Source organism: Homarus americanus, unplaced genomic scaffold, assembly GCF_018991925.1.
Source record: "Homarus americanus isolate GMGI-L3 unplaced genomic scaffold, GMGI_Hamer_2.0 scaffold36970, whole genome shotgun sequence".
In the NCBI taxonomy this organism is placed as follows: Eukaryota; Metazoa; Arthropoda; class Malacostraca; order Decapoda; family Nephropidae; genus Homarus; species Homarus americanus.
This window is the reverse complement of record NW_024740094.1, coordinates 4,970-27,614: the sequence shown is the minus strand read 5'-3', so window position 1 is coordinate 27,614 and position 22,645 is coordinate 4,970. Positions and strand designations below refer to the sequence as shown.

Sequence of the window (22,645 nt, the reverse complement as noted above, 5' to 3'; positions counted from 1 at the left end):
AAATTAAGAATTAGCATCCATTGGCCTAGTGAGGGCGAAACACTGCGCCACATTCTCGGTCCAGGCTCGCATCTCGCCAACACAGGTTAGTCCTACAGCTCGTGCTACCCCAGAGTACTTAAAGAGGCCTATCTAGCATTTATTAGACATCTTAAAACCTTACCTAATGTTATAAAGTGAATTAATAGAGTTGTAATAGTGTGCAGTGATACAAAAGCCCCTCAGGCAATATTCTCAGTCCAGGCTCGCATCTCACCAACACAGGTGCCCGCCCCAGAGCGTAGGCCGAGTACCCAAGACAGTAGGAGGAATGTGTGGCCTAGCAGCCACCATGGCTCTACTGTGAGGAACCCAACTGGTGTGACATGTACTGCTTAGCCACTATGCAACCTCCAGTATGAACCCTGGACCGTCACACATCAACACCCAGGATAAAAGAAAATGATGGTGTTATTTGTAATGCTTCACAGTCGCTCCTTTAAGCAACTTACTGTTAACAGGCGCGAGAACAAATTACTGGTATGGATGCCCGGGACAGCTCCCACCTACCTAGCAAGAGCAGAGTTTGAGATGGGTACCTGTCATGTGTACCTTGAGTGATACAAGGAAGCTCAATACCCGTATGTATGGCAACCATCCCCAGAGATCCTTGTGAAGGAGGGCATAAGGACTTTTGCTTATCTAGACGATTGGCTGATAATGGGAAACTCTTTTGAAGATTGTCAAAGGGCGACCCAACGTACACTAGTACTATTTCAAAACCTAGGATTAAAGATACCATGTCAGAAATTGGATTGATTAGGTCTCCATTGGGATACCAATCAGCAGTCAGTCAGTCTACCATAAGCAAAAGTAACAGATGTGATAAATCAAGTAGAAACCTTTTGTGTAAGGCAAGAGGTTTCTTGGCACGATTGGGATAAACTACTGGGTCTGTTGAATTTTGTCACCATAGTAGTTCCTTTGGGCAAGTTAAGGAAGAAGCAACTAACTCACCTGGGGTCAAAGTTGCTTCAGAAACAAAAATATTGCTTTTTCTCTCCCTATTCAGATCAAGAATCATCTGTCATGGTGGACAAAGTTGGACACTCTAATCGGTTCTTCTCCCTCGGTTCCCCCTCAAACAGACTTGGTAGTTTGTACGGATGCTCCAAAATAGGATGGGGATACCATTCCTCAAAAGGAGAGTTCCGTCAAGGGAAGTGGAGCAACTCCCTTTGGGACAAACTCATAAACGTAAAAGAATTAGCAGTAGTCCTATTACTTTTGTTGGCAAACCCAAATTTAAAAAATATGACGATCCTGTTTGCCATGGACAACAGAGCGGCAGTGTTTTGTTCCAATCATCGAGGCTCAACCAGATCTTGGCCCCTTCTAAAACTGTCAGAAAAATTTTTCAAAGTTTGTGTATCACAAACACTTTACCTCAAAGCAACTCACATACCAGGAGTACAAAACAATTGGGCAGATGAGTTGTCTCGTCTCAGGCCAGTATCGACGGAAACAGAATGGTCCCTAAAGATATCGAAGTTCAATAGTCTAGTGAGGAGGTTTGGGTCTCCACAAATAGATCTCTTTGCCTCACAAAACAATCACAAGATGCCAACTTAAGCATCTCTGGAACGATCGAATCTTTTAGAAAATGCTCTACTCATAGATTGGAACCGTTGGAATTCAATCTATCTGTTCCCACCTTTGAAAATGTTGCTCAAAGTGGTTCACAAACTCAGCTCCTTCCAAGGAAAGGTCCTCTTAATTGCACCATATTGGGTCCTACAACCGTGGTGTAGTGATCTGTTAGAATGATGCCCGCATCCACTACAATTTCAACAAGGATGTCTAGACAAGGTACTGCACCCTTAGTTCGAGATATCCTTGGCAATTCACACTTGGAGTTTCTCAAAAGATGTTTAAATAGATTGTTGGGTAATTCCAATATAGTTAACCAAGTGAAAGCAGGTCATAGACCCCAAACTTCTATGCAATATGAGAAAGCTTGGAACTTTTTCAACAATTTATCAGGTTAATGACTCCAATAACATTCTCGGAAACAGTGGTGTTAGAATTTTTAGATTTTCTGTTGAGTAAAAGGTCTTCAAGGTTCTACAATTGCACCTTATAAATCAGCACTGGTTGACCCTCTGGTGTGGGGTTTTAACATTACTTTGAACCCAAGAATTTACCAAATGCTCAGATCGTCCTTTTTCATTCAGAGACCCCCTCGACCTAAGCGAATCCCACTTTGGTCTCTAGAAAAAGTTACTAAATTTCTTATGGGGCCTAAGTATAATATAAATCTGAACCAGGACAGATTGCTCCAGAAGGCAGCCTTCCTTCTAGCAATAGCAACAGGTATGAGAATCAGTGAGCTGATTTCAATTTCCAATAATCCATCATTACTGGTATTTTCTGAGGAAGATGTCACGCTTTTTCCTACGGATATCCTAAGAAAAAATGAAAGGAAGAATTTTCAAGCTCAACCTAACAGGAATCTTCAAGAATGGTTAACTGGATTCCCTAATCGAGGCCCCTATGTATTATCATAACAGGATGGTAAGAAATTGTCTCCTAGTGAAATGACAAAATATTTATCTCAGTTAGTGAATCAAGCAGACCCTGGCAAGAAATTTTTGGCACATGGCACCAGGAAATATGCAGGGTCTGTGGCTTTTCTGTGGTATCAGAGCCTCAGTCAGATCAAAGAAGTGAGCTTTTGGAAATCTTCAAAAACCTTTCAAAACAGCTATCTTCATCTATCTCTGAAAGATGCTTCACATGTGGTGGTACTGGGGTCCCCTCCCCCACCTAGATAATCTCCACAACCAGGACCTTCTTCCTCCTCATCAGAGTAAAGTGATTATCCTAATTGGGATATGTAAATTAACATTTTACCTTCCGGTAAATGTTCCTAGTATTCGAAAATATTCCAAAAGTTTATAATTATAATCTGGACCTAAGCTAGCGGAGCCTTATACGCAAAGTCACCTCCCTCTCCACCTCCTGCTCGGGTATTCAAAGCTAGACGTCGCATTCTGGATTGAACAAAAAGCCGCTAAAAAAAAAGCCGTTAAAAAAAACCGTTTTTTTCTAAAAACCAGTTTTTGTGATATAGCTCGGAATGCGACGTCAGCATATGTTACCTAGGTATGTTAATTCCTAGCCAATTTGCCAGGCCAACATACAGGCAATTAAAACATCTAATAATTACTTAATAAGTAATATTAGGACGACACGTCTCTACCTGGCAATTAATTGCAATTCTCAAAACCCCTCCTTCACAATCCACTATACGCATCACGAACCTCATCTCTTGCCTCAGAGCGAGCAGTATATAAAAGTCAACTCTCGAGGGGTGGAGATGTGTGGGTTATGGACGTCGCATTCCGAGCTATACCACAAAAACTGGTTTTTAGAAAAAAAGATCTTTTTGTTCAATGCTCTGAATGCGACGTCAGCAAGTATACCCGAGCAGGAGGTGGAGAGGGGGGTGACTTTGCATACAAGGCTCTGCTGACTGAGGTCCAGATTATATTATAAACCGTTTGGAATATTTCCAAAATTAGGAACATTTACCGGGAGGTAAAATGTTAATTTACACAAAAAGGATACTCACTTTATTCTGATGAGGAAGAAGGTCCTGGTAGTGGAGATTGACTAAGTGGGGGAGGGGAACCCAGCACCACCACATTTGAAGCATCTCAGAGATATATGAAGATAGCTGTCTTTGAAAGTTTTTGAAGATCTCCAAAAGCCCATTTCCTTGATCTTACTGAGACTCATATGCCGTGGAAAGGCCACAGACCCTGCATATTTCCTAGTGTCATGTGCCAAAAATTTCTTGCCAGGGTCTGCTTGATTCACTAATTGAGATAAGGATTTTGTCAATTGACTAGGAGATAATTTCTTACCATCCCTTATTGAGAAAACATAAAGAGGGGGGTTTTGAGAATTGCAATTAAATGCTAGCTAGCGACGTGTTCTCCTAATATTACGTATTTAAGTAATTATTAGATGTTTTAATTGACTGTATGTTGACCTGGCGAGTTAAGGCTACGCATTTACATACCCAGGTATAAAGGTAGACGTCGCATTCTGGACTATATCACAAAAAAATAGCTTTTCCTCGGTGTTCACAAGAGAGGATGCGATTAACCTTCCTGCGTTTGAGGACAGACGGTTCGACACAGCACTGACCCACATTGTGTTCATAGACCTGACACGGTGCATCCTAGAGTGCTAAGAGAGTTGTGCAACGAGCTTGCCGAGCCCCTGAAGGCCCTGTTTTGTACATGCCTGGATGAACAAAAGGTTCCCAGTGAATGTAAAGTGGCTTTTGTAAGTCCTTATTCAAGACGGGCGATCGTCACTCCACGAACAATTGTAGACCGGTGAGCCTGACCAGCATAATATGTAAAGTACTTGAGAGTATTATCAGAGATGCCACTATGGAACATCTACTGCGAAACAACCTTGTAAAGGATTGCCAACGCGGTTTTATGCCGGGGCACTCCTGCTTAACACAATTGTTCAAGGTAATGGATATTTGGACCCATATTCTGGAAAGGGGTGGTAATATCGACAATATATACCTAGATTTTGCCAAGGCTTTCGACAGAGTACCCCATGAAAAGCTGAAAATCAAACTGAAAGGGTACAGAATTCGGGGAAATGTCCTAGTGTGGATAGAAAACTTTCTACATGACCGCAAGCAGTGTGTGGAGATTAATGGTACAAAATCATCATCACAAGCGGGGTACCACAGGGCAGTGTATTGGGCCCGCTGTTGTTTGTTTGTTTGTTTCATAAATGACATGCCTGACGTTGTACACTCCTCCATACAAATGTTTGTCGATGACGCCAAGTTATTTCGGGAAATCAAGAACCATGCAGACTGTGAAGAGCTGCAGAAGGATCTCTGTGAACTCCAAGAATGGTCGAAGAAATGGCTGCTGAGATTCAATGTCACCAAGTTTAAGAGGATGCACCTGGGGCGTACCAACGGTAAGGAGGCGTATCGTATGTCCAAATGGGATGAAGAAACTGCACTATTTGAGAGTGAATGTGAGAAGGACATAGGTGTGCATGTTGACAATGAGCTGAAGTTCTCGGGCCATTGCGAGAAGGTAAATCAGGCAAATAAATTATTGGGTCTTATAAGAAGGTCGTTCAGATATCTAGACGGTCCGTCCCTCGTAACGATCTTCAAGAGTGAAGTTCTACCCCATCTGGAGTAATGTCACCCTGTCTGGTCCCCGAGATATGCTAGGGACTGTCAGTTGGTTGAAAATGTTCAAAGGAGGGCCACCAGACTGGTGCCTGCACTTCGGCACCTCAACTACCCTGAGAGATTGGAGCGCCTGAACTTGCCTAGCTTATACTACAGACGGGCAAGGAGCGACCTAATTGAGGTGAATAAGCATCTCAAGGGGCAGTACTCAGTCGAGTGTCCTTACTTGGAGCTGGCGGACGCTCGCCCCACAAGGGATCACAGCTCAAGATTGAAGAAGCCGCAGGTCCAGAAAATTGTTAGGGCAAACTTTATCGGAGTGAGAGTTGTGAATTCTTGGAACAATCTCCCAGAAAGTGTTGTGACGGCACCGAGTGTGAGCTCTTTCAAAACCAGACTTGACCAACACTGGAGCAGGTTCAGGTACATTCAGGAGCCGGTGCATGCCCAGTACTTGCCAACAGTGCGTAACAGAGACGTGACCGATCGTCCAAGCGGCTAACGAGCCAATCAGTGGTGAAGAGGAAAAAAGTAAAAGTAAGCCAGTAAAGTTCTCCTACTTGGATTAGTGACCCTATAACTGGGCAGTATGCTTTAAGATGACCAAGTGAACAGGTGGTGCTGCCAATGAAACAAAACCTATCATCCTGTTTGTTACATACAAAGTCTACTGGAAGTTTTGTGTTTAAACTTATCATTAAATAGAACCTTGAACTAGCATCTTCTGACAAAAAATTTGGGTAAAAATAAATATTATTCTGAACTGGATAATTTATACAATTTCTTTTTTACCTGTTCACTGACCCACTCATACAAAAATGTAAACATACACTGACTTGAAAGAATGAAAAGATAGAGTTTAAAGGTGAGGTATGTAAACAAAAACCTGGACCATGATCAATATCTTTTTTTATCGACTCTTTCACTTAGGCTTACTCTGCCACAGCAGTAAGGAGATGGTAGAAATGATTGCCCACTCAACGCTCCACTGAACGGTAGACTCGTCTTTTGCACCCCTGGCTACTCCATCACACTGCACATGATCGCCATTACCACTGAAATGTGTGCAATACATTAGCTGTACACTGTATATTTAATATTGAATTTTTTTACATTATAAGCTACATATCTTCTTGACATTATTGCAAATCTGTGAAAGACATGACTGAAATTTGCTGTGAAAGTGACAAGTGCTGGGAAGTGTAAGATATCAGGCCCATGATAACACTTTGGAGCTCACAAAAGGTTAGACTGTCAAAGGGCGAACCCAATGTACTAGTACTATTTTAAAACCTAGGATTAAAGATACACCAGATCAAATCAAATTTCCTACCATGTCAGAAATTGAATTAGTTAGGTCTCCATTGCGACACCAATCGGCAGTCAGTCAGTCTACCAGAAGCAAAGGTAACAGATGTGATAAACCTAGTAGAAGCCTTTTGTGTAAAGCAAGAGGTTTCTTGGCACGACTTGGATAAACTACTGAGTCTGTTGAATTTTGCCACCACAGTAGTTCCTTTGGGCAAGTTAAGGAAGAAGCAACTAACTCACCTGGGGTCAAAGTTGCTTCAGAAACAAAAATATTGCTTCTTCTCTCCCTATTTAGATTAAGAATCATCTGTCATGGTGAACAAATTTGGACAATCTAATCGGTTCATCTCCTTGGGTTCCCCCTTAAACAGACTTGGTCGTTTGTACGGATGCTCCAAAATAGGATGGGGATACCATTCCTCAAAAGGAGAGTTCCGTCAAGGGAAGTGGAGCAACTCCCTTTGGGACAAACACATAAACGTAAAAGAATTAGCAATAGTCCTATTACTTTTGTTGGCAAACCCAAATTTAAAAAATATGACGATCCTGTTTGCCATGGACAACAGAGCGGCAGTGTTTTGTTCCAATCATCGAGGCTCAACCAGATCTTGGCCTCTTCTAAAACTGTCGGAAAATTTTTTCAAAGTTTGTGTAACACAAACACTTTACCTCAAAGCAACTCACATACCAGGAGTACAAACAATTGGGCAGATGAGTTGTCCCATCTCAGGCCAGTATCGACGGAAACAGAATAGTCCCTAAAGATATCGCAGTTCAAGAGTCTAGTGAGGAGGTTTGGGACTCCACAAATAGATCTCTTTGCATCACTAAACAATCACAAGATGCCAACTTAAGCATCTCAGGAACGATCGAATCTTTTAGGAAATGCTCTACTCATAGATTGGAACCATTGGAATTCAATCTATCTGTTCCCACCTGTGAAAATGTTGCCCAAAGTGGTTCAGTAACTCAGATCCTCCCACGGAAAGGTCCTCTTAATTGCACCATATTAGATCCTACAACCATGGTGTCTGGATCTGTTAGAATGGTGCCCGCATCCACTACAATTGCAACAAGGATGTCTAGACCAGTTCGAGATATCCTTGGCACTTCGCTCTTAGAGTTTCTCAAAAGATGTTTATATAGATTGTTGGTTAATTCCAATATAGTTAACCAAGTGATAGCAGGTCATAGTATACTGCCAGATTCTGGGGGTCATTAATACCAAGGGTAAATACTTAACTCTAATCTTAATTTCTTAGGGTCGCTGCCACCAGACCCCCTCTGGATAGCATGTAGCTCGTTAGGTAGCGTGCAGAGTGGACTAGGCATTGGGTTAGGTTTTCCATTGACCAGATCGATAAGGGGGAAGAAGGGTGAAACCATGACATGTCTTAAGAAAATGTATTCCTTATAAAGCATACTGGAAAAAAAACATACAAATGAATTGGTCTTCCTCCGAAGAACAACGAAAATGTTGGTTACCCAGATGGGCACCAGACGTCTTACATTATTGGCGTGTCATCCACATACTTATTGCATAACAATCTGTGACCACCTTACCTCGGTCAGTCCCTCTTACACTAGTCCTTAACACATCAGACTGCTCCACTTGTATGGAATATAGCACCGTCGGTTATCATACATAGTAGCATCAGAACATAAGAATGGAGGAAACTGCAGCGGGCCTATTGGCCCATACTGGGCAGTCCCGTTTACACCCAACCCCTATTGCTCATATGAGCATCCAACCTATGTTTGAAGCAATTCAGCGTATTCGAGTTAATGATGATATTTGGTAACTTGTTCCATTCATCCACTACTCTGTTTCCAAACCAGTGTTTACCTATTTCACGCCTAAATCTAAATTTGTCTAATTTAAAACCATTGTTACGAGTTCGCTCCTGGGTGGATAATTTGAGTACCTTTGTAATGTCCCCTTTGTTTAGCCCTGCCTTCCACTTATACACCTCTATCAGGTCGCCCCTCACTCTACGTCTCTCAAGGGAGTGCAAATTAAGATGCTTTAACCTGTCTCTATACTCAAGGTTCCTAATGCCCGGGATTAGTCTTGTCATTCTCCTCTGAATTCTTTCCAAGGATTCTATATCCATTCTGTAATACGGTGACCAGAACTGAACTGCGTAATCCAGGTGTGGTCTCACAAGAGCAAGATACAGTTTTAGGATGACCTCACTAGTCTTGTAACTAACACTCCTTTGTATGAACCCAAATACTTTATTAGCCTTGTTACGAGCAAAAACACATTGTTTACTTGGCTTAAGGTTCCTACTTATCATTACTCCTAAATCTCTCTCGCAGTCGGATTTCTCTATGGCATCGTTGTTCATCTGGTATCTGGTTTCCCTGTTTACATCTCCTATACTGAGTACTTTACATTTGTCGACGTTGAATTTCATCTGCCATTTTTCAGACCATTCGAAAAATTTGTTTAGATCTTCCTGTAGTTTTGCGAGTCCTCGTCAGATTTAATTACACGTCCTATTTTAGTGTCATCAGCAAATTTACTTATGTTGCTGTCTATGCCGATATCTATGTCGTTTATGTATATAATAAACAATAATGGTCCAAGTACTGAGCCTTGGGGAACTCCACTTGTGACGTTGCTCCAATGGGACTTAGTGCCGTTAATGCTCACTCGCTGTTTCCTGTCCTGTAACCACGCCCTAATCCATTTAAGGATACTACCTTTGATGCCATGAGCTTCTACCTTTCTAATTAGTCTTTCGTGGGGAACTCTGCCGAAGGCTTTGCTAAAGTCGAGATATACCACATCATAATTGTGCCCCCCGTCCACCGATTCGAAAACTGATGAAAAGAATGTTAATAGATTAGTTAGGCAAGAACGTCCGCTTGTGAAGCCATGCTGGGGATCATTGATCAATCGGTGCTTTTCCAGGTGATTTCGAATAGAGTTTGAAATGATTGCTTCCAGTAATTTGCCTACTATTGATGTTAGACTGATTGGGCGGTAGTCAGAGGATAGTGATCTATCCCCCTTCTTGAAAATCGGTATTACATTCGCTATCCTCCAGGATTCTGGTACTACACCTGTTTTTAAGGACATGTTAAACAACTTTGCTAAGGGCATACTAAGCTCTTCCTTACATTCCTTTAATACTCTGGCAAATGTCTCATCGGGACCAGATGACTTATTAGGCTTTAGTTTGTCTATTTGCTTACTAACATCGTTACTAGTCACTACTATCTCACTTAATTTGTTTTCTTCACTATCTCTGAATAGAGTCGGTGCCTCGGGTATCATGTTTAAATTTTCGGCGGTGAAAACTGTTGAAAAATATTTATTCAAATTATTGCTCATTTCTCCGTCGTTATCAGTGAGCTCGCCGGAGTCTGACCGTATTGGTCCAATCTTTTCTCGTGTTTTAGTTTGATACATTTGGTAGAATCCTTTGGGGTTTGTCTTTGCCTCCCTTGCTATCTTTACCTCATTATTCCTCTTTGCTTTCCTTATCTCGGTTTTAACCCTACTTGCCAATACCCTATAATAGTCCCGGAGGTGAATTTCGCCACGATTTATCCTTCTACCTATAGCCTTCCTTTGGCCAATGTTGTTCTTTAAATAATTATTTATCCATTTAGGGTCATTGTTGTGTGATCTGAGTTTTTTGTATGGTATGTTCTGCCTTTGTGCATTAAGTAACTCACTATTTAAATTGTCGTGGAACTCGGCAATCTCAGATCTCGATATCAGGTCGGTGTCATCTGTCAGGTTCACGGCCAAGCGCGACACCCCCTCTCTCAGCTGCCTCTTTAAACTTTCAAAGTTTGCCCTTCTGAAATCTGGTACTTTAGTGGAATTTTCCTTACGTCTGCCCTGAAAATCTAACTGGAATCGAATTTCTTTGTGATCGCTGTTTGCAAGTTCGTTCCCTACCTCGACATTGCTAATGAGGTTTTCTCTGTTCGACAGAACTAAATCCAGTATATTATTACCCCGTGTGGGTTCGGTTATATGTTGACTTAGGAAACAGTTCTGGATCGTCTCGAGAAAATCCTCTGATTCTGAGTTACCCGTAAGGTCAGTCCAATCTATTTGGCCAAGGTTAAAGTCGCCTACTATACAGACTTTGTTGTGTATGGAAGCCCTGCGCATTTCATTCCAGATAACACACATGTTCCACTCCACCCCTGCAGGTATGGGACTCCTTGTGACCTTTAGGTATACACAACAGGCACCTCGTTCGCACACCGCCCTCGGTGGGTAAAGACGAGGGCTTCACCCAGAGACATACCAGTACTATTTCTACGCCTGGTATTATAGGTCGCTCCAAGTGACGACCGCAGAGTTTCTCAAGCGTTTCCTTATTTGTTCTTACTCATTTGGAGTGGTGTGCGGGGAATCCACCGGTTCACAGTGGATTGCCATAGCTGGGAGTAGTCACCACCTGTTGGGACGCTCATAGGGATAATGGCTGCCGTGCAGCAAGGCACTCCGACCGCATGGAACCTGAGGTGACGGTAGAACGAAAGGGACTGAGAAATAATGCCTGACGGGCGGTTATCACACCCCCTAACACATTACTATTACACTTATACATCAGGCAAAGCTTTAAACTGTAATAACTTCTATAAACTTCTATATAAGCCTTAATTATAGGGCGGGATATAGCCCGATAGGACACTGACCTGAGGTGACGGTAGAATGAAAGGGACTGAGTGCAGTGCCCTGCCGCTCGTCACTGCGTAGGCCTACAGTTTCCAATCTTTAATTTTTACTTTTATTTCTTACGGTTCTCGCCTGAACACTTTTCGGCATATTGTCACCCATGCCTCATAAACACATATTTTAACCATTAAGTACAAACTAAGGTAAGGTTCTGGTTTGCTAATTCATGGGTAAATTCATTGGGTTATAATATCCACACGGCACACCGGAGGCGGGTACAGGACGCGCCTTAAAACAAAGGCTGAATGTTCATGGCGGGGGTGTATCAACTTCACTTCAAACTGTAATTAGGGATCCTCCTCTCACACATTGCACTATTTGAACACAGACATAAGATTCTCTGATCACTGTAACTGTCATGGGTATATGTCACGTGAGGATACGAGGTGTATTAAGTTCATACCGACGCATACAAGATATTTCCTTTCAAGTATAGTTTCTGGGTCACTTCCAACACCTCACATAGTTCTGATACATTTATCCCTTTTCCAGATCATTGTTCTCATGTATTTTCACATGATATCTGTGGAAGTTATGTTCGCTACACGTTCACAGACGTAAATAGTATGACCTTCAAACCCTGATCCACACTTAGTCCTACAGTACACTAGTCCGGCTCAACTGGACTTTAACATTCATCTTATGGATACCCTGAGTTCTCCTTAATGCTATGAATACATACAATTAATATTATATAACTGTACCTGGGTACAATACAACACATGGTCTAGTAACATTGAGTAGGTGAGTTATCCTTTATCAATGTTTCCCGTTTTCTGAGGTTCTACAAGTGCGGTGGATTTGAATGTTATACAGTGTAATATGAATTAAATGGGGTTTTTAGGATTGACAATGATGTGCGCAGTGCAATAGACCTCAAACTTCTATGCAATAGGGTAAAGCTTGGAAACTTTTTCAACAATTTATCAGGTTAATGACTCCAATCACATTGTCAGAAACAGTGGTGTTAGAATTTTTTAATTTTCTGTTCAGAGTTAAAGGCCTTCAAAGTTCAACAATTGCATCTTATAAATCAGCATTGGTTGACCGTCTGGCGAGGGGTTTTAATATTACTTTGAACCCAAGAATTTATCAATGCTCAGACCGTCCTTTTTCATTCAGAGACCCCCTCAGCCGAAGAGAACCCCTCCTTGGTCTCTAGATAAATTTACTAAATTTCTTATGGGGCCTAATTACAATATAAATGTGAACAAGGACAGATTGCTCCAGAAGGCAGCCTTCCTTCTAGCAATAGCAACAGGTATGAGAATCAGTGAGCTGATTTCAATTTCCAATAATCCATCATTATTGGTATTTTCTGAGGAAGATGTCACGCTTTTTCCTACGGAGATTCTAAGCAAAAATGAAAGGGAGGATTTTCAAGCTCAACCTATCAGGATAAAATGGCTAATAGATGAGACAAGGGTTCCTCATTTATTGTGCCCAGTTAAGAATCTTCAAGAATGGTTAACCAGATTCCCTAATCGAGGCCCCTATGTATTCTCATCACAGGATGGTAAGAAATTGCCTCCTAGTGAGTCAAGCATGTTAGATATAAACTAGGTTACCTCATGTTGATGTGAATATGTTCTATTATGTTTTATTTTAGTTGTGGAATAAAGCGCCACTCTGAATGCGCATGTTATGTTTGTTTTGTGATTTTGTTTTTACGGATGGTCCCGAAAATATACTGGAAAGAGCAACATCGTTTGTGTCATTGTCTGAGCCTCTCGCATCATATTTCGTTGATATCCACCAAAAATGAACACTGTAACTTCAACAAAGAAGACCCTGACAAGAAATTTTTGACACATGACACCAGGAAATATGCAGGGTCTGTGGCCTTTCTGTGGTATATGAGCCTCAGTCAGATTAAAGAAGTGGGCTTTTGGAAATCTTCAAAACAGCTATCTTCATCTATCTCTGAGAGATGCTTCACATGTGGTGGTGCTGGGGTCCCCTCCCCCACCTAGTTAATCTCCACAACCAGGACCTTCTTCCTCCTCATCAGAGTAAAGTGAGTATCCTAGTTGGGATATGTAAATTAACATTTTACCTTCCGGTAAATGTTCCTAATATTGGAAAATATTTAAAAAAGTTCATAATTATAATCTGGACCTAAGTTAGTGGAGCCTTATACGCAAAGTCACCTCCCTCTCCACCTCCTGCCCAGGTAATCAAAGCTAGACGTCGCATTCTGGGTTGAACAAAAATCTGTCTTTCTCTAAAAAATAGTTTTTGTGATACTGTATAGTCCAGAATGCTACCTTGACATTTGTTTATTGCTTGCTCTAGGGCAAGAGGTGACGGTAGCAATGCGTGTGATGGGGGGTGCTTTGAGCATTGCAATTAAATGCCAGGTAGAGACGTGTCCTCCTAATATTACGTATTTAGGTATTATTAGATGTTTTAATTGCCTGTATGTTGGCCTGGCGAGTTAATGCTAGGTATTTACATACCAAGGTATAAAGTTAGACTGAGCATTCTGGACTTAATCACAAAAACGGTAAAAAAAAACCGCTTTTTTATGGCTTGATGGTTTGTTAGACACATTGTAAACATAGTACACTGAATACAAGTTGACAACCCCTTATCTGAAATCCTTATCCTTGGATAAGGGGTTGTCAACCTGTACTAAGTTGGACCACACTATCATAACAATGTGCAGTTAATCATGGCTTTGCTTCCGATAGCTTAAAGTTGACCTCGTGTAAATTGTGTTTTCAATTTTGATTAGCTATAAATAAATAAGAAGCAATAAAAACAATGTATGTACAGGTACTTTACACTACTGTAAAGTTAAAAGATAAAACTAAACAAATACAATATCAATTTCTTATCAAAGGGAAAAAGCATCCTGGGAACCTCAGGTAGAGTCTTTCTTTTCATATATTTTTTAGTGTAGTTTATATACAGTATATAATGATCAAAGCAAGCAACACTTGCAGCGAGCATAACATTTCTCCTGTTCAGTCCCATGTGACTCTTTGGTGACTGCTGACCTCTGTGAAATAATCAAAAAGACAAAAAAACTACACCTCTCTATCTGCTGTCTAGAGACTAATAAGGCAGCTGTCTACCGAGTCCTGGGAAGGCTGGTTGAAGTACAGTACATCAAGTTAATGGGGTCAAGACACCACGACTGTATTTGGTGACCTTTGACACTCATAAAGTGGCCAAAAATACATTCTGGAAAATTCTATAACTATCTATACCTATACTACTTAAACCTTTCATCAATTTCCAGGTTCTGTATATTGATTGTAATATAGCAGACTTAGTGGAACAAAATCCACAAATTATGTATGTTTGTGAACTCTAACCTGATATAACTAAATGGAATCTTATGTGTGGGTCCTGTAGCAAAGTATATCTCTGCCAATTTTCATCTCAACTGGTCTATATAACCAAACAGCCACTAAACATATTCTCATGTTGTCTGGTAGAAGAAAATTATGTATGAACATTTGAAAATCCACGTGTCTGGTACTCCTGGGTAATAGCACTTACTGTTGTGATAGAGATGGGGCAGTGTTGCCTAGCAGGGTGAACAGAGTGGTAGCCAGGATGAAAACCATGGAAAGAAGGACGACTGCCCATACCTGGAGTTAAATGGACAAATTCAGAGACAATGTGAGAAAGAGAGATCCTCAAATTTTTTTCATTATTTGCAATTCATTTTGGCTAGTTATTGGGCTGATGATGCAATTTTTGTATTATTAAAGAGTTCTTGATAAAAAAAAAAAAAAATTATATATATATATATATATATATATATATATATATATATATATATATATATATATATATATATATATATATATATATATATATATTACACACACACACACGTTAATAAGTCACAATGAATATATATATATATATATATATATATATATATATATATATATATATATATATTTCATTAGCCCGGCCGGCTGAGGCGTTGATTATATATATATATATATATATATATATATATATATATATATATATATATATTTCATTAGCCTAGTGAGGCGTTGATTTTTATTATATATATATATATATATATATATATATATATATATATATATATATATATTCTTGATAAAATCACACGGAAAAATGGAAACAACGTGTGATTTTATCAAGATTTATCTTATCCACGTTTTCATTGTGGATTTACATGAAATATATATATATATATATATATATATATATATATATATATATATATATATATATATATATATATGTTATATATATATATATATATATATATATATATATATACACACAGTAGCACTGATTTATGCACACTGAACCCCTGGGTAATCATGAAAGAACAACAGAACATATGGGATTAATTCCAATAGAGACTGGCCCGACCACCAAACTCCACTTTTTCCGACACAATACCTATGTTCTAGTAAAAATAACATCTTAACTTTATGATGGTATGCACACACAATAAATATTTAAGAGAAATACAGTCACCAAGTTAATGTCCATTCAAATAATGGACTCAACTCCCTCCCCCCTCTTCCCAGCTCACTGGCTCCTACCTCTCTGAGAAATGTTTGGGTGAAAACACTGGATTTTAACGTTTAGTAATAAATAATACCTCAGACTAAAGTTAGGATAATATAATTGACATTTCTGGATTCCTTGCAGGTCAGGGAATATTTTGAATGTAAACTTCATATATTTTGCACAAAAGATAAAATATTTGCTTTGTGTAAACCAAATTATTACAATAGATCTAAAATTTGTATGTCTAATGCAAAATCCATGATGTTTATATTCAAAATGATCATCATATTGTAAGAATTCCAGCAATGTAAATTATATTCTGGCCGGGTAATTTGTATGAATTTTATGAGCAAAACCAAATATCTTCAGATAATAAAAAAAATATATATTCTTCAAGAACACTATCTGTCAATCAAAATACCCCACCTCCACCCTAGCTGGGTCGGTCCCTCCCTACCAGAGAAATATTTGGGAGAAAACAGTAGCTTTACATTTTTAGTAATAAATAATAACTCAGACTAAAGTTAGGATAATATCATTGACATTTCTGGATTCCTTGCAGGTCAGGGAATATTTTGAATGTAAACTTCATATATTTTGCACAAATGATAAAATATTTGCTTTGTGTAAACCAAATTATTACATAAGATCTAAAATTTGTATGTCTAATGCAAAATCCATGATGTTTATATTAAAAATGATCATCATATTGTAAGAATTCCAGCAATGTAAATTATATTCTGGCCGGGTAATTTGTATGAATTTTATGAGCAAAATAAAAAATTATACATCACCGGCGTATATGAGTAAATGCACCACGGAAAGTGAAAGTCCGGTTCTGGCGAGGTACCTTGTAAATGAAAAATCGTGAAACGGAAAGTGAAACATGTAAAGCGGGGTAATACTGTATATGTATATATATATATATATATATATATATATATATATATATATATATATATATATATATATATATATATATATATATATATATATATATATATATATATATATACTTATACTGATTAATTTGAATATAAACATGCTATAATTTGCACTAGACAAAACAATTTTAGTACTGTAATCAAATTAGTACATGTGCACTCCAGCTTTGCACTAAGGTCATTTATTTCTTTTACGTTTCTTTTAGTATGGTGTGTGCATGTAAATGGATGAAAATAAATGAAGAAATTTATGTAAATCTACCCAAAAATACAGTTGAAAAACTTTTTATAAAATGTACTACAGTATTGTACACTAATGTACTACATTTTTTATATCTTGAGCAAAATATATGACGCTTATATTCAAATTAATCTCTGTCTTGCAAGGATTTCAGCAATGCAAATTATATTATCCTAACTTTAGTCTGAGATATTATATAAAATAAACATAAAGAAATCACCAATCTTTTGTCTGGTGGGAAGAGGGGGGGGAGGTGAGGTGACAGAATGTCTGGCGTTTGTTTGTTTATTTATTTGAGATAAGATTTGACAGTTGGTGCTGAAGGCCTGCGTGTTTATTTATCATTACTTAAGAGTGACTAAGCTCTTCTCATAATTTGCCACCCAAACGACCTGGGTGAATATAACTTACATTGGAGGGATTCTTGTAAGATAGTAATTTATTTGAATACCTGTATAAACAAGCTATATTTGCAATAGCCATAACAATTTTAGTACCGTAATCATTTAGTACATGTACAATACAGGTTTGCACTTAGGTCCATTGTTACTGTACAATATTGACTAAATTCACTAGGTAACGTACGCCTGGCCGCACAATCTATAAGAATACGCGATTCATAGTGACCGTGCCCGCTCTAGGTCCATCTAGGTTCGCTAGGTCCCATTATTTGAATGTTTTTTTTTCAATTTAAATTTTAATTGTTTATTCCTTGATAGAGGAAGCGGGATCCTAGTGCTGTCACTTGGTACCCCTATATCATAACACCAGAAGCAACTGGCCAGTGTCACAAGTATATACAGTACAGTACAGTCATCCCTTGGTTATCGCGCCTAATTGGGACCCCGCTGATAACGAAAGTACAGAACCTATGGGATTTATTCTAATTGGTTCCAGGCACCCAAGACCCAACCCCAAGTTTCCTATTTTACAACCATTTATACCCACTAAATATATATACAGTATAATGTTATGGTAAATATCATACACACATAGGAATGGCTAGGTTTATTACAAAGTGATGAAAAGGGTACGCTTAATACTGTAGTCCACAAAACATGTAGCTATGCTTTTTTTATTTGGTCCCCCATCATACGAGTCCGTTTTCTCTCACATCAGGACGCCCGAGTCCTTCGTTTTCTCTCTTAATTTTAGAGTGCACCAGAGACTTCAATATTCTTAGTAATGCCACAGAATTTGAAATTGCAACCCCAATTGCAACTGGGGGTGCAATTGTTGAGGCAACTAGATATGTCTGATTACAGCAAATGTGTTATTGTCAATTTGAAGGTGAAAGATTTTATCCTCAATAGATGTAGGTTAACATTACACCTGTAGGCAAAAAAAAGCCTGAGGAAGGAAGCATATTCCTTTAACACATAATATCTGACCAGTATGGGGAGGATCATCGTGTCTCCGTCAGGGGGTCGTGGAGTGGTGGTCCAGCAGGCGTCACGGATTTTTTTGGGGGGGGGGGGGCACGGACGTATATGCGATCGGACGCTGTTTGGTTGGACGGTAGCCGGCTCATGACTGTATATACAGTATATTCATTTGTTTTCCCTAATCCAAATGAAAAGTAACCTCTCTGTTTCTGCTATTACGGATCTACCTTTAAACACTCTGGTAGATTTGTCTCTCACTTTCACTTCCTTGAATTTGTCTTTCAGTGAAAGAATTGTCAACACAATTGATGTCGACATGCCATATTCTTTGCTAAGCACATTTGTTCTAATGCCTTGTTCATGTTTCTTAATAATTTCCTGTTTCACCTGGATTGAAATAGCTTTTCTTGATTTCTTGGGACCCATGCTGGATTAAAAAACAATTTCAACACTAAAATTTTAATTGCTGTAAATAAAGAATATTTTCTTTAAATGAACACTGCACTAAGCTATATATTAGGGTGTGTCAATTTTGTCAACATGTTAAAAATCAAATTTGGTAGTCAAAATATTGTGCCTCTTTATGTCTAAACTTGAGATTAGCAAACAAAAATGAATTGAAATAACCCTCACCTACATCAATTATACCTTAAAGTTTCAAATATCAGTATTTCAAAAAATTAATGAGACTTGATTAGAATTATTCACTTGATATTAACTAATCTCATGTAAGCATATGGATTATGGAGTATTTTATGGTTCTATAGCTTGTGTACAATATGCATGTCAGAACATGAACATGAACAGGCTCTCCGTGTGGGACAGTTTAATTCTTGTTTTGACTTGTACCAAGCGTGAGGATAAGGCGCCCGGCTCACTCTCCTTCTAGATATCATAGACGGTGGTTTGCTCTCATTGCACTTGCACCTACTCTACCAGACGAATTCTACATTTTAATTATTGTAAGTAGGGCATATTGATTGTCGCAGTTACTTATATCATTGTATAAAACATTATGTTCTAAGAAATTATTATGTTATTTCTGTTACAGCATTTTTGATAAACAAATTGATATTTTTTGAAACAACAATTGAATTATGAAACATTGAAATATTTTTCTATTTGTCAGATAGTGTGAAGATGTCAAAATTGAAGACAAGAAGTCAGTTGTCAACCCACTTGAGCCTGCTAGTTGGTAAAGGGAAGGAGCTTCCTGTATCAGAACTTCCAACAGTGAGAGACATGCTAAGATTAGGGTTACTCCTTCGAGAAAAAAATGCAAAGGACAGAAGGAACTATACAGATAAAGAACTCATAAATGACATGATAGTCCCTCTTCTGCATCAATGGACAAAAGCTAATGCACTATTCAAACCACCTGTGATTAATCAGTGTCGAACTATTGAGCTAAAACTAACGAAATTATGGCACAAAGCAGTTGAAACATCACTTGGTAAAGGAAACTTGGCCAGGAAAAATGAATTTCTGCACACACTTGATACTCTGACATTTTGACCTGCAAGTGCTCCATACAATTATGTTCTGAATCCAACTGTTCTCACTCAGTTAAGAGAGAAAATAATTCCCACATTGGTTGTGGTTGTCCTCGTGAAAAGAAGATCCCTGTTTTAGAGCTTGAATTTATAAAGGCACAGAGGACAAAGGCAGAAGGCCAAGGAAGTATGCAAATGGGTTCAATAGATTATTCAGAAACAAAGAAGCAGATTGCTAATGCCAAGAAGAGAGAACAAATCCGAGAGAGGGAACAAAAGAAGAAAATGAAGAGTGAAGAAGCCATCCAAAGAGAGGAAGAGCTGTGTCAAGATGTTTATCACTTCTTTGATAGTTCTTCTGATGAACAGGAAGCAACATCAGATGATAGTTCCAAAGAGCCATCTGAACCTTTACCAAAGAAAATGAAATACAACACAAGAAATATTTCAAACATTGCTTTAGCTAGTATTCGCCACCATGCTGGACTTCGTGAGGCTGCAGAAATTGCAACTGCCGCTTGGATAGATGCAGGCCTCATCAGCCGAGAGGATGTATCTTTGGTGATAGATCATAATAAAATTAGAAGAGCACAAGAAAAAATAATGAAGGAAATATCTGATCAGCATGAAAAAGATTTAAGCGAGGGAGGGCTCTCCTGTCTTTTGTTTGATGGAAGAATAGATGACACAAAAGTTTTGCTAGAAGTAGAGGGAGTGAACAGAAAGTTTCCAGGTCTCATCAAAGAAGAACACTACTCTGTCTGTTCTGAGCCTGGTGGTCGGTTTTTGTTTCACTTTGCTCCCGAAACTGAAGTAGAAGGGAAGAAACATGCAGAGGTCATTGCTGATCATATTTTATGTTGGGTTCAGGAGAGAGGACTTGGCAGTTCACTGCAGGCTGTTGGTGGAGATTCAACTGCAGTGAACACCGGATGGCAGGGGGGTGTAATGACGCATTTAGAGAAAAAACTAGGAAGAAGACTTGTTTGGATTGTATGTGATTTACATACAGGCGAGCTACCTCTTCGTCATCTCATCCAGGAACTTGATGGTCCTACAAAGAGCAACAACAAGTGGTCAGGTCCCCTTGGCATCATGCTGGATGAAGCAACACAACTAGAAATAAATACAACCTTTCCAAAGGTCGAAGTTGGCCCTCCCCTTCCGGCGTTGTCTGAAGGAGTCATCAAAGATCTCAGCACAGATCAATCCTATGCTTATCGTATTGCCCAAGCAATAAGATCAGGAGAAGTGCCTCAGTCATTGGCTCTCTTGGAGATTGGACCTGTCAGTCACAGCCGTTGGTTAACTACAGCTCTTCGTTTCTGCAGGATTTGGATTTCCAAACACGAATTGAAGGGCAAAGTGCTGAAGAATTTGAGGTTAATTGTTGAATTTATTATTGGAGTTTATCTTCCCCAGTGGTTTAGTGTGAAACTTAATCCTATGTGGGTGGATGGGCCCAATCACCTTTTGTTTCAATTGCAGCTAGTAAGAACACAGAGGAAGGTAGTGAGGGACATCGTGTTACCTGTGGCAAGAAGGTCCGCTTGGTATGCTCGATCAGAAGCAGTTTTGCAAGCAATGCTTTGCAGTCAATGTACCAATCTCCGAACCGAGGCTGTAGAAGTCATTCTAAAGATTAGAGGAACGCTAATAGATGACGACCAGTTGGGAGACTGTTCGTTTCATTCAAGAAAAGTTCCCCCAATAAACGTCAATGCCACCAAATTGTCAGAATTGGTTGACTTGAGTTTGGAAGTCTTAGAGCCACCATTGACAACAAGTCTAACTAGCCAAGAATTGAGAAACCTTAAAGAGACTCCAATGCAGGTGCCGAAGTGGCCTTCCCACACTCAAAGTGTGGAGAGATGTGTGAAAATGGTCACAGAAGCAGCGGGCCATGTTTACAGCCACGAGAGGCGAGAAGGTTACATCAAAGCACAAATAGCAAGCAGACTACTGATGACAAGAAACCAAAGCAAAGAGAGTATGAAGGCATTGGTTACTTTCAAATAGACTACGGATAATAAAATATAATAATTTGAAACTTGAAACAGTAACATGTGTGCAAACGCTGGTTATGTTATAAATTCACAAATATGTACATTTAAAAATCCATTTGATGTAGGTAGGACTTATTATAAAAAAAAATTTATGCCGGAATATTGTTTTGCATGCTTAAAGACTACATTAAATTGCTACCAAATTACTCGATTTTCAATTTAGCCAGTTCACCCCCTAAATTGACACACCCTACTATATATCATCAATATGTAAAATAAATTTCAATATGACCAATAATTTCACTGTAAAAATGGAAAAAATAGTTTATGTTGAAGAGAGCCTGAAGCAAGATGTTACCTCCACTGAAAAGACAGAGACTGACGCCTGTTTGGTGTGTTGACAGGCTGTTTGGCGTGCTAAAAACTAGTTTCTCTGTACTTCAATTATGTTAAATAATTGTTAAAATGACTAAAAATTTTAATATAAGACTTTTAAAATTATTGAATAGTACAAACTTCTTGATATTTACTAAAATAGTCAGGAATTTAAGCCCTAGAACCAATTACTTGTACTGTATTGAAGGACTAATACGACAGCTAGTGAGCAAGTGAAAACATGATGAGGGTTTCTTGTAAGGAATTCGTTAATCGAGGGATTGCTCGTTAACCGAAGTGAAGAATCTTATGGAAGGTAATTCGTTAACCGAGGGATCACTGTACTGCATAGGACATGCTGTTGATTTCTAATGTTACTGAAAATCGATTTGAGATGTTGCAATGTAACAACCACAGTCTTACACGACAGTTGGCCA

The 22,645-nt window shown here is 39.0% G+C and overlaps 1 protein-coding gene across 1 annotated transcript in view; it reads right to left on the bottom strand.

The window, feature by feature from the left end:
- Positions 1-22,645, bottom strand: part of LOC121875099 (glutamate receptor ionotropic, delta-1-like) — a gene marked incomplete at its 5' end in the record, with an annotated part of 44,912 nt that overhangs the window by 18,732 nt on the left and 3,535 nt on the right. Inside the window, 2 exon segments of the mRNA XM_042379444.1 lie at positions 6,164-6,282; positions 14,760-14,851. Coding sequence (XP_042235378.1) covers positions 6,164-6,282; positions 14,760-14,851 — 211 coding nt within the window.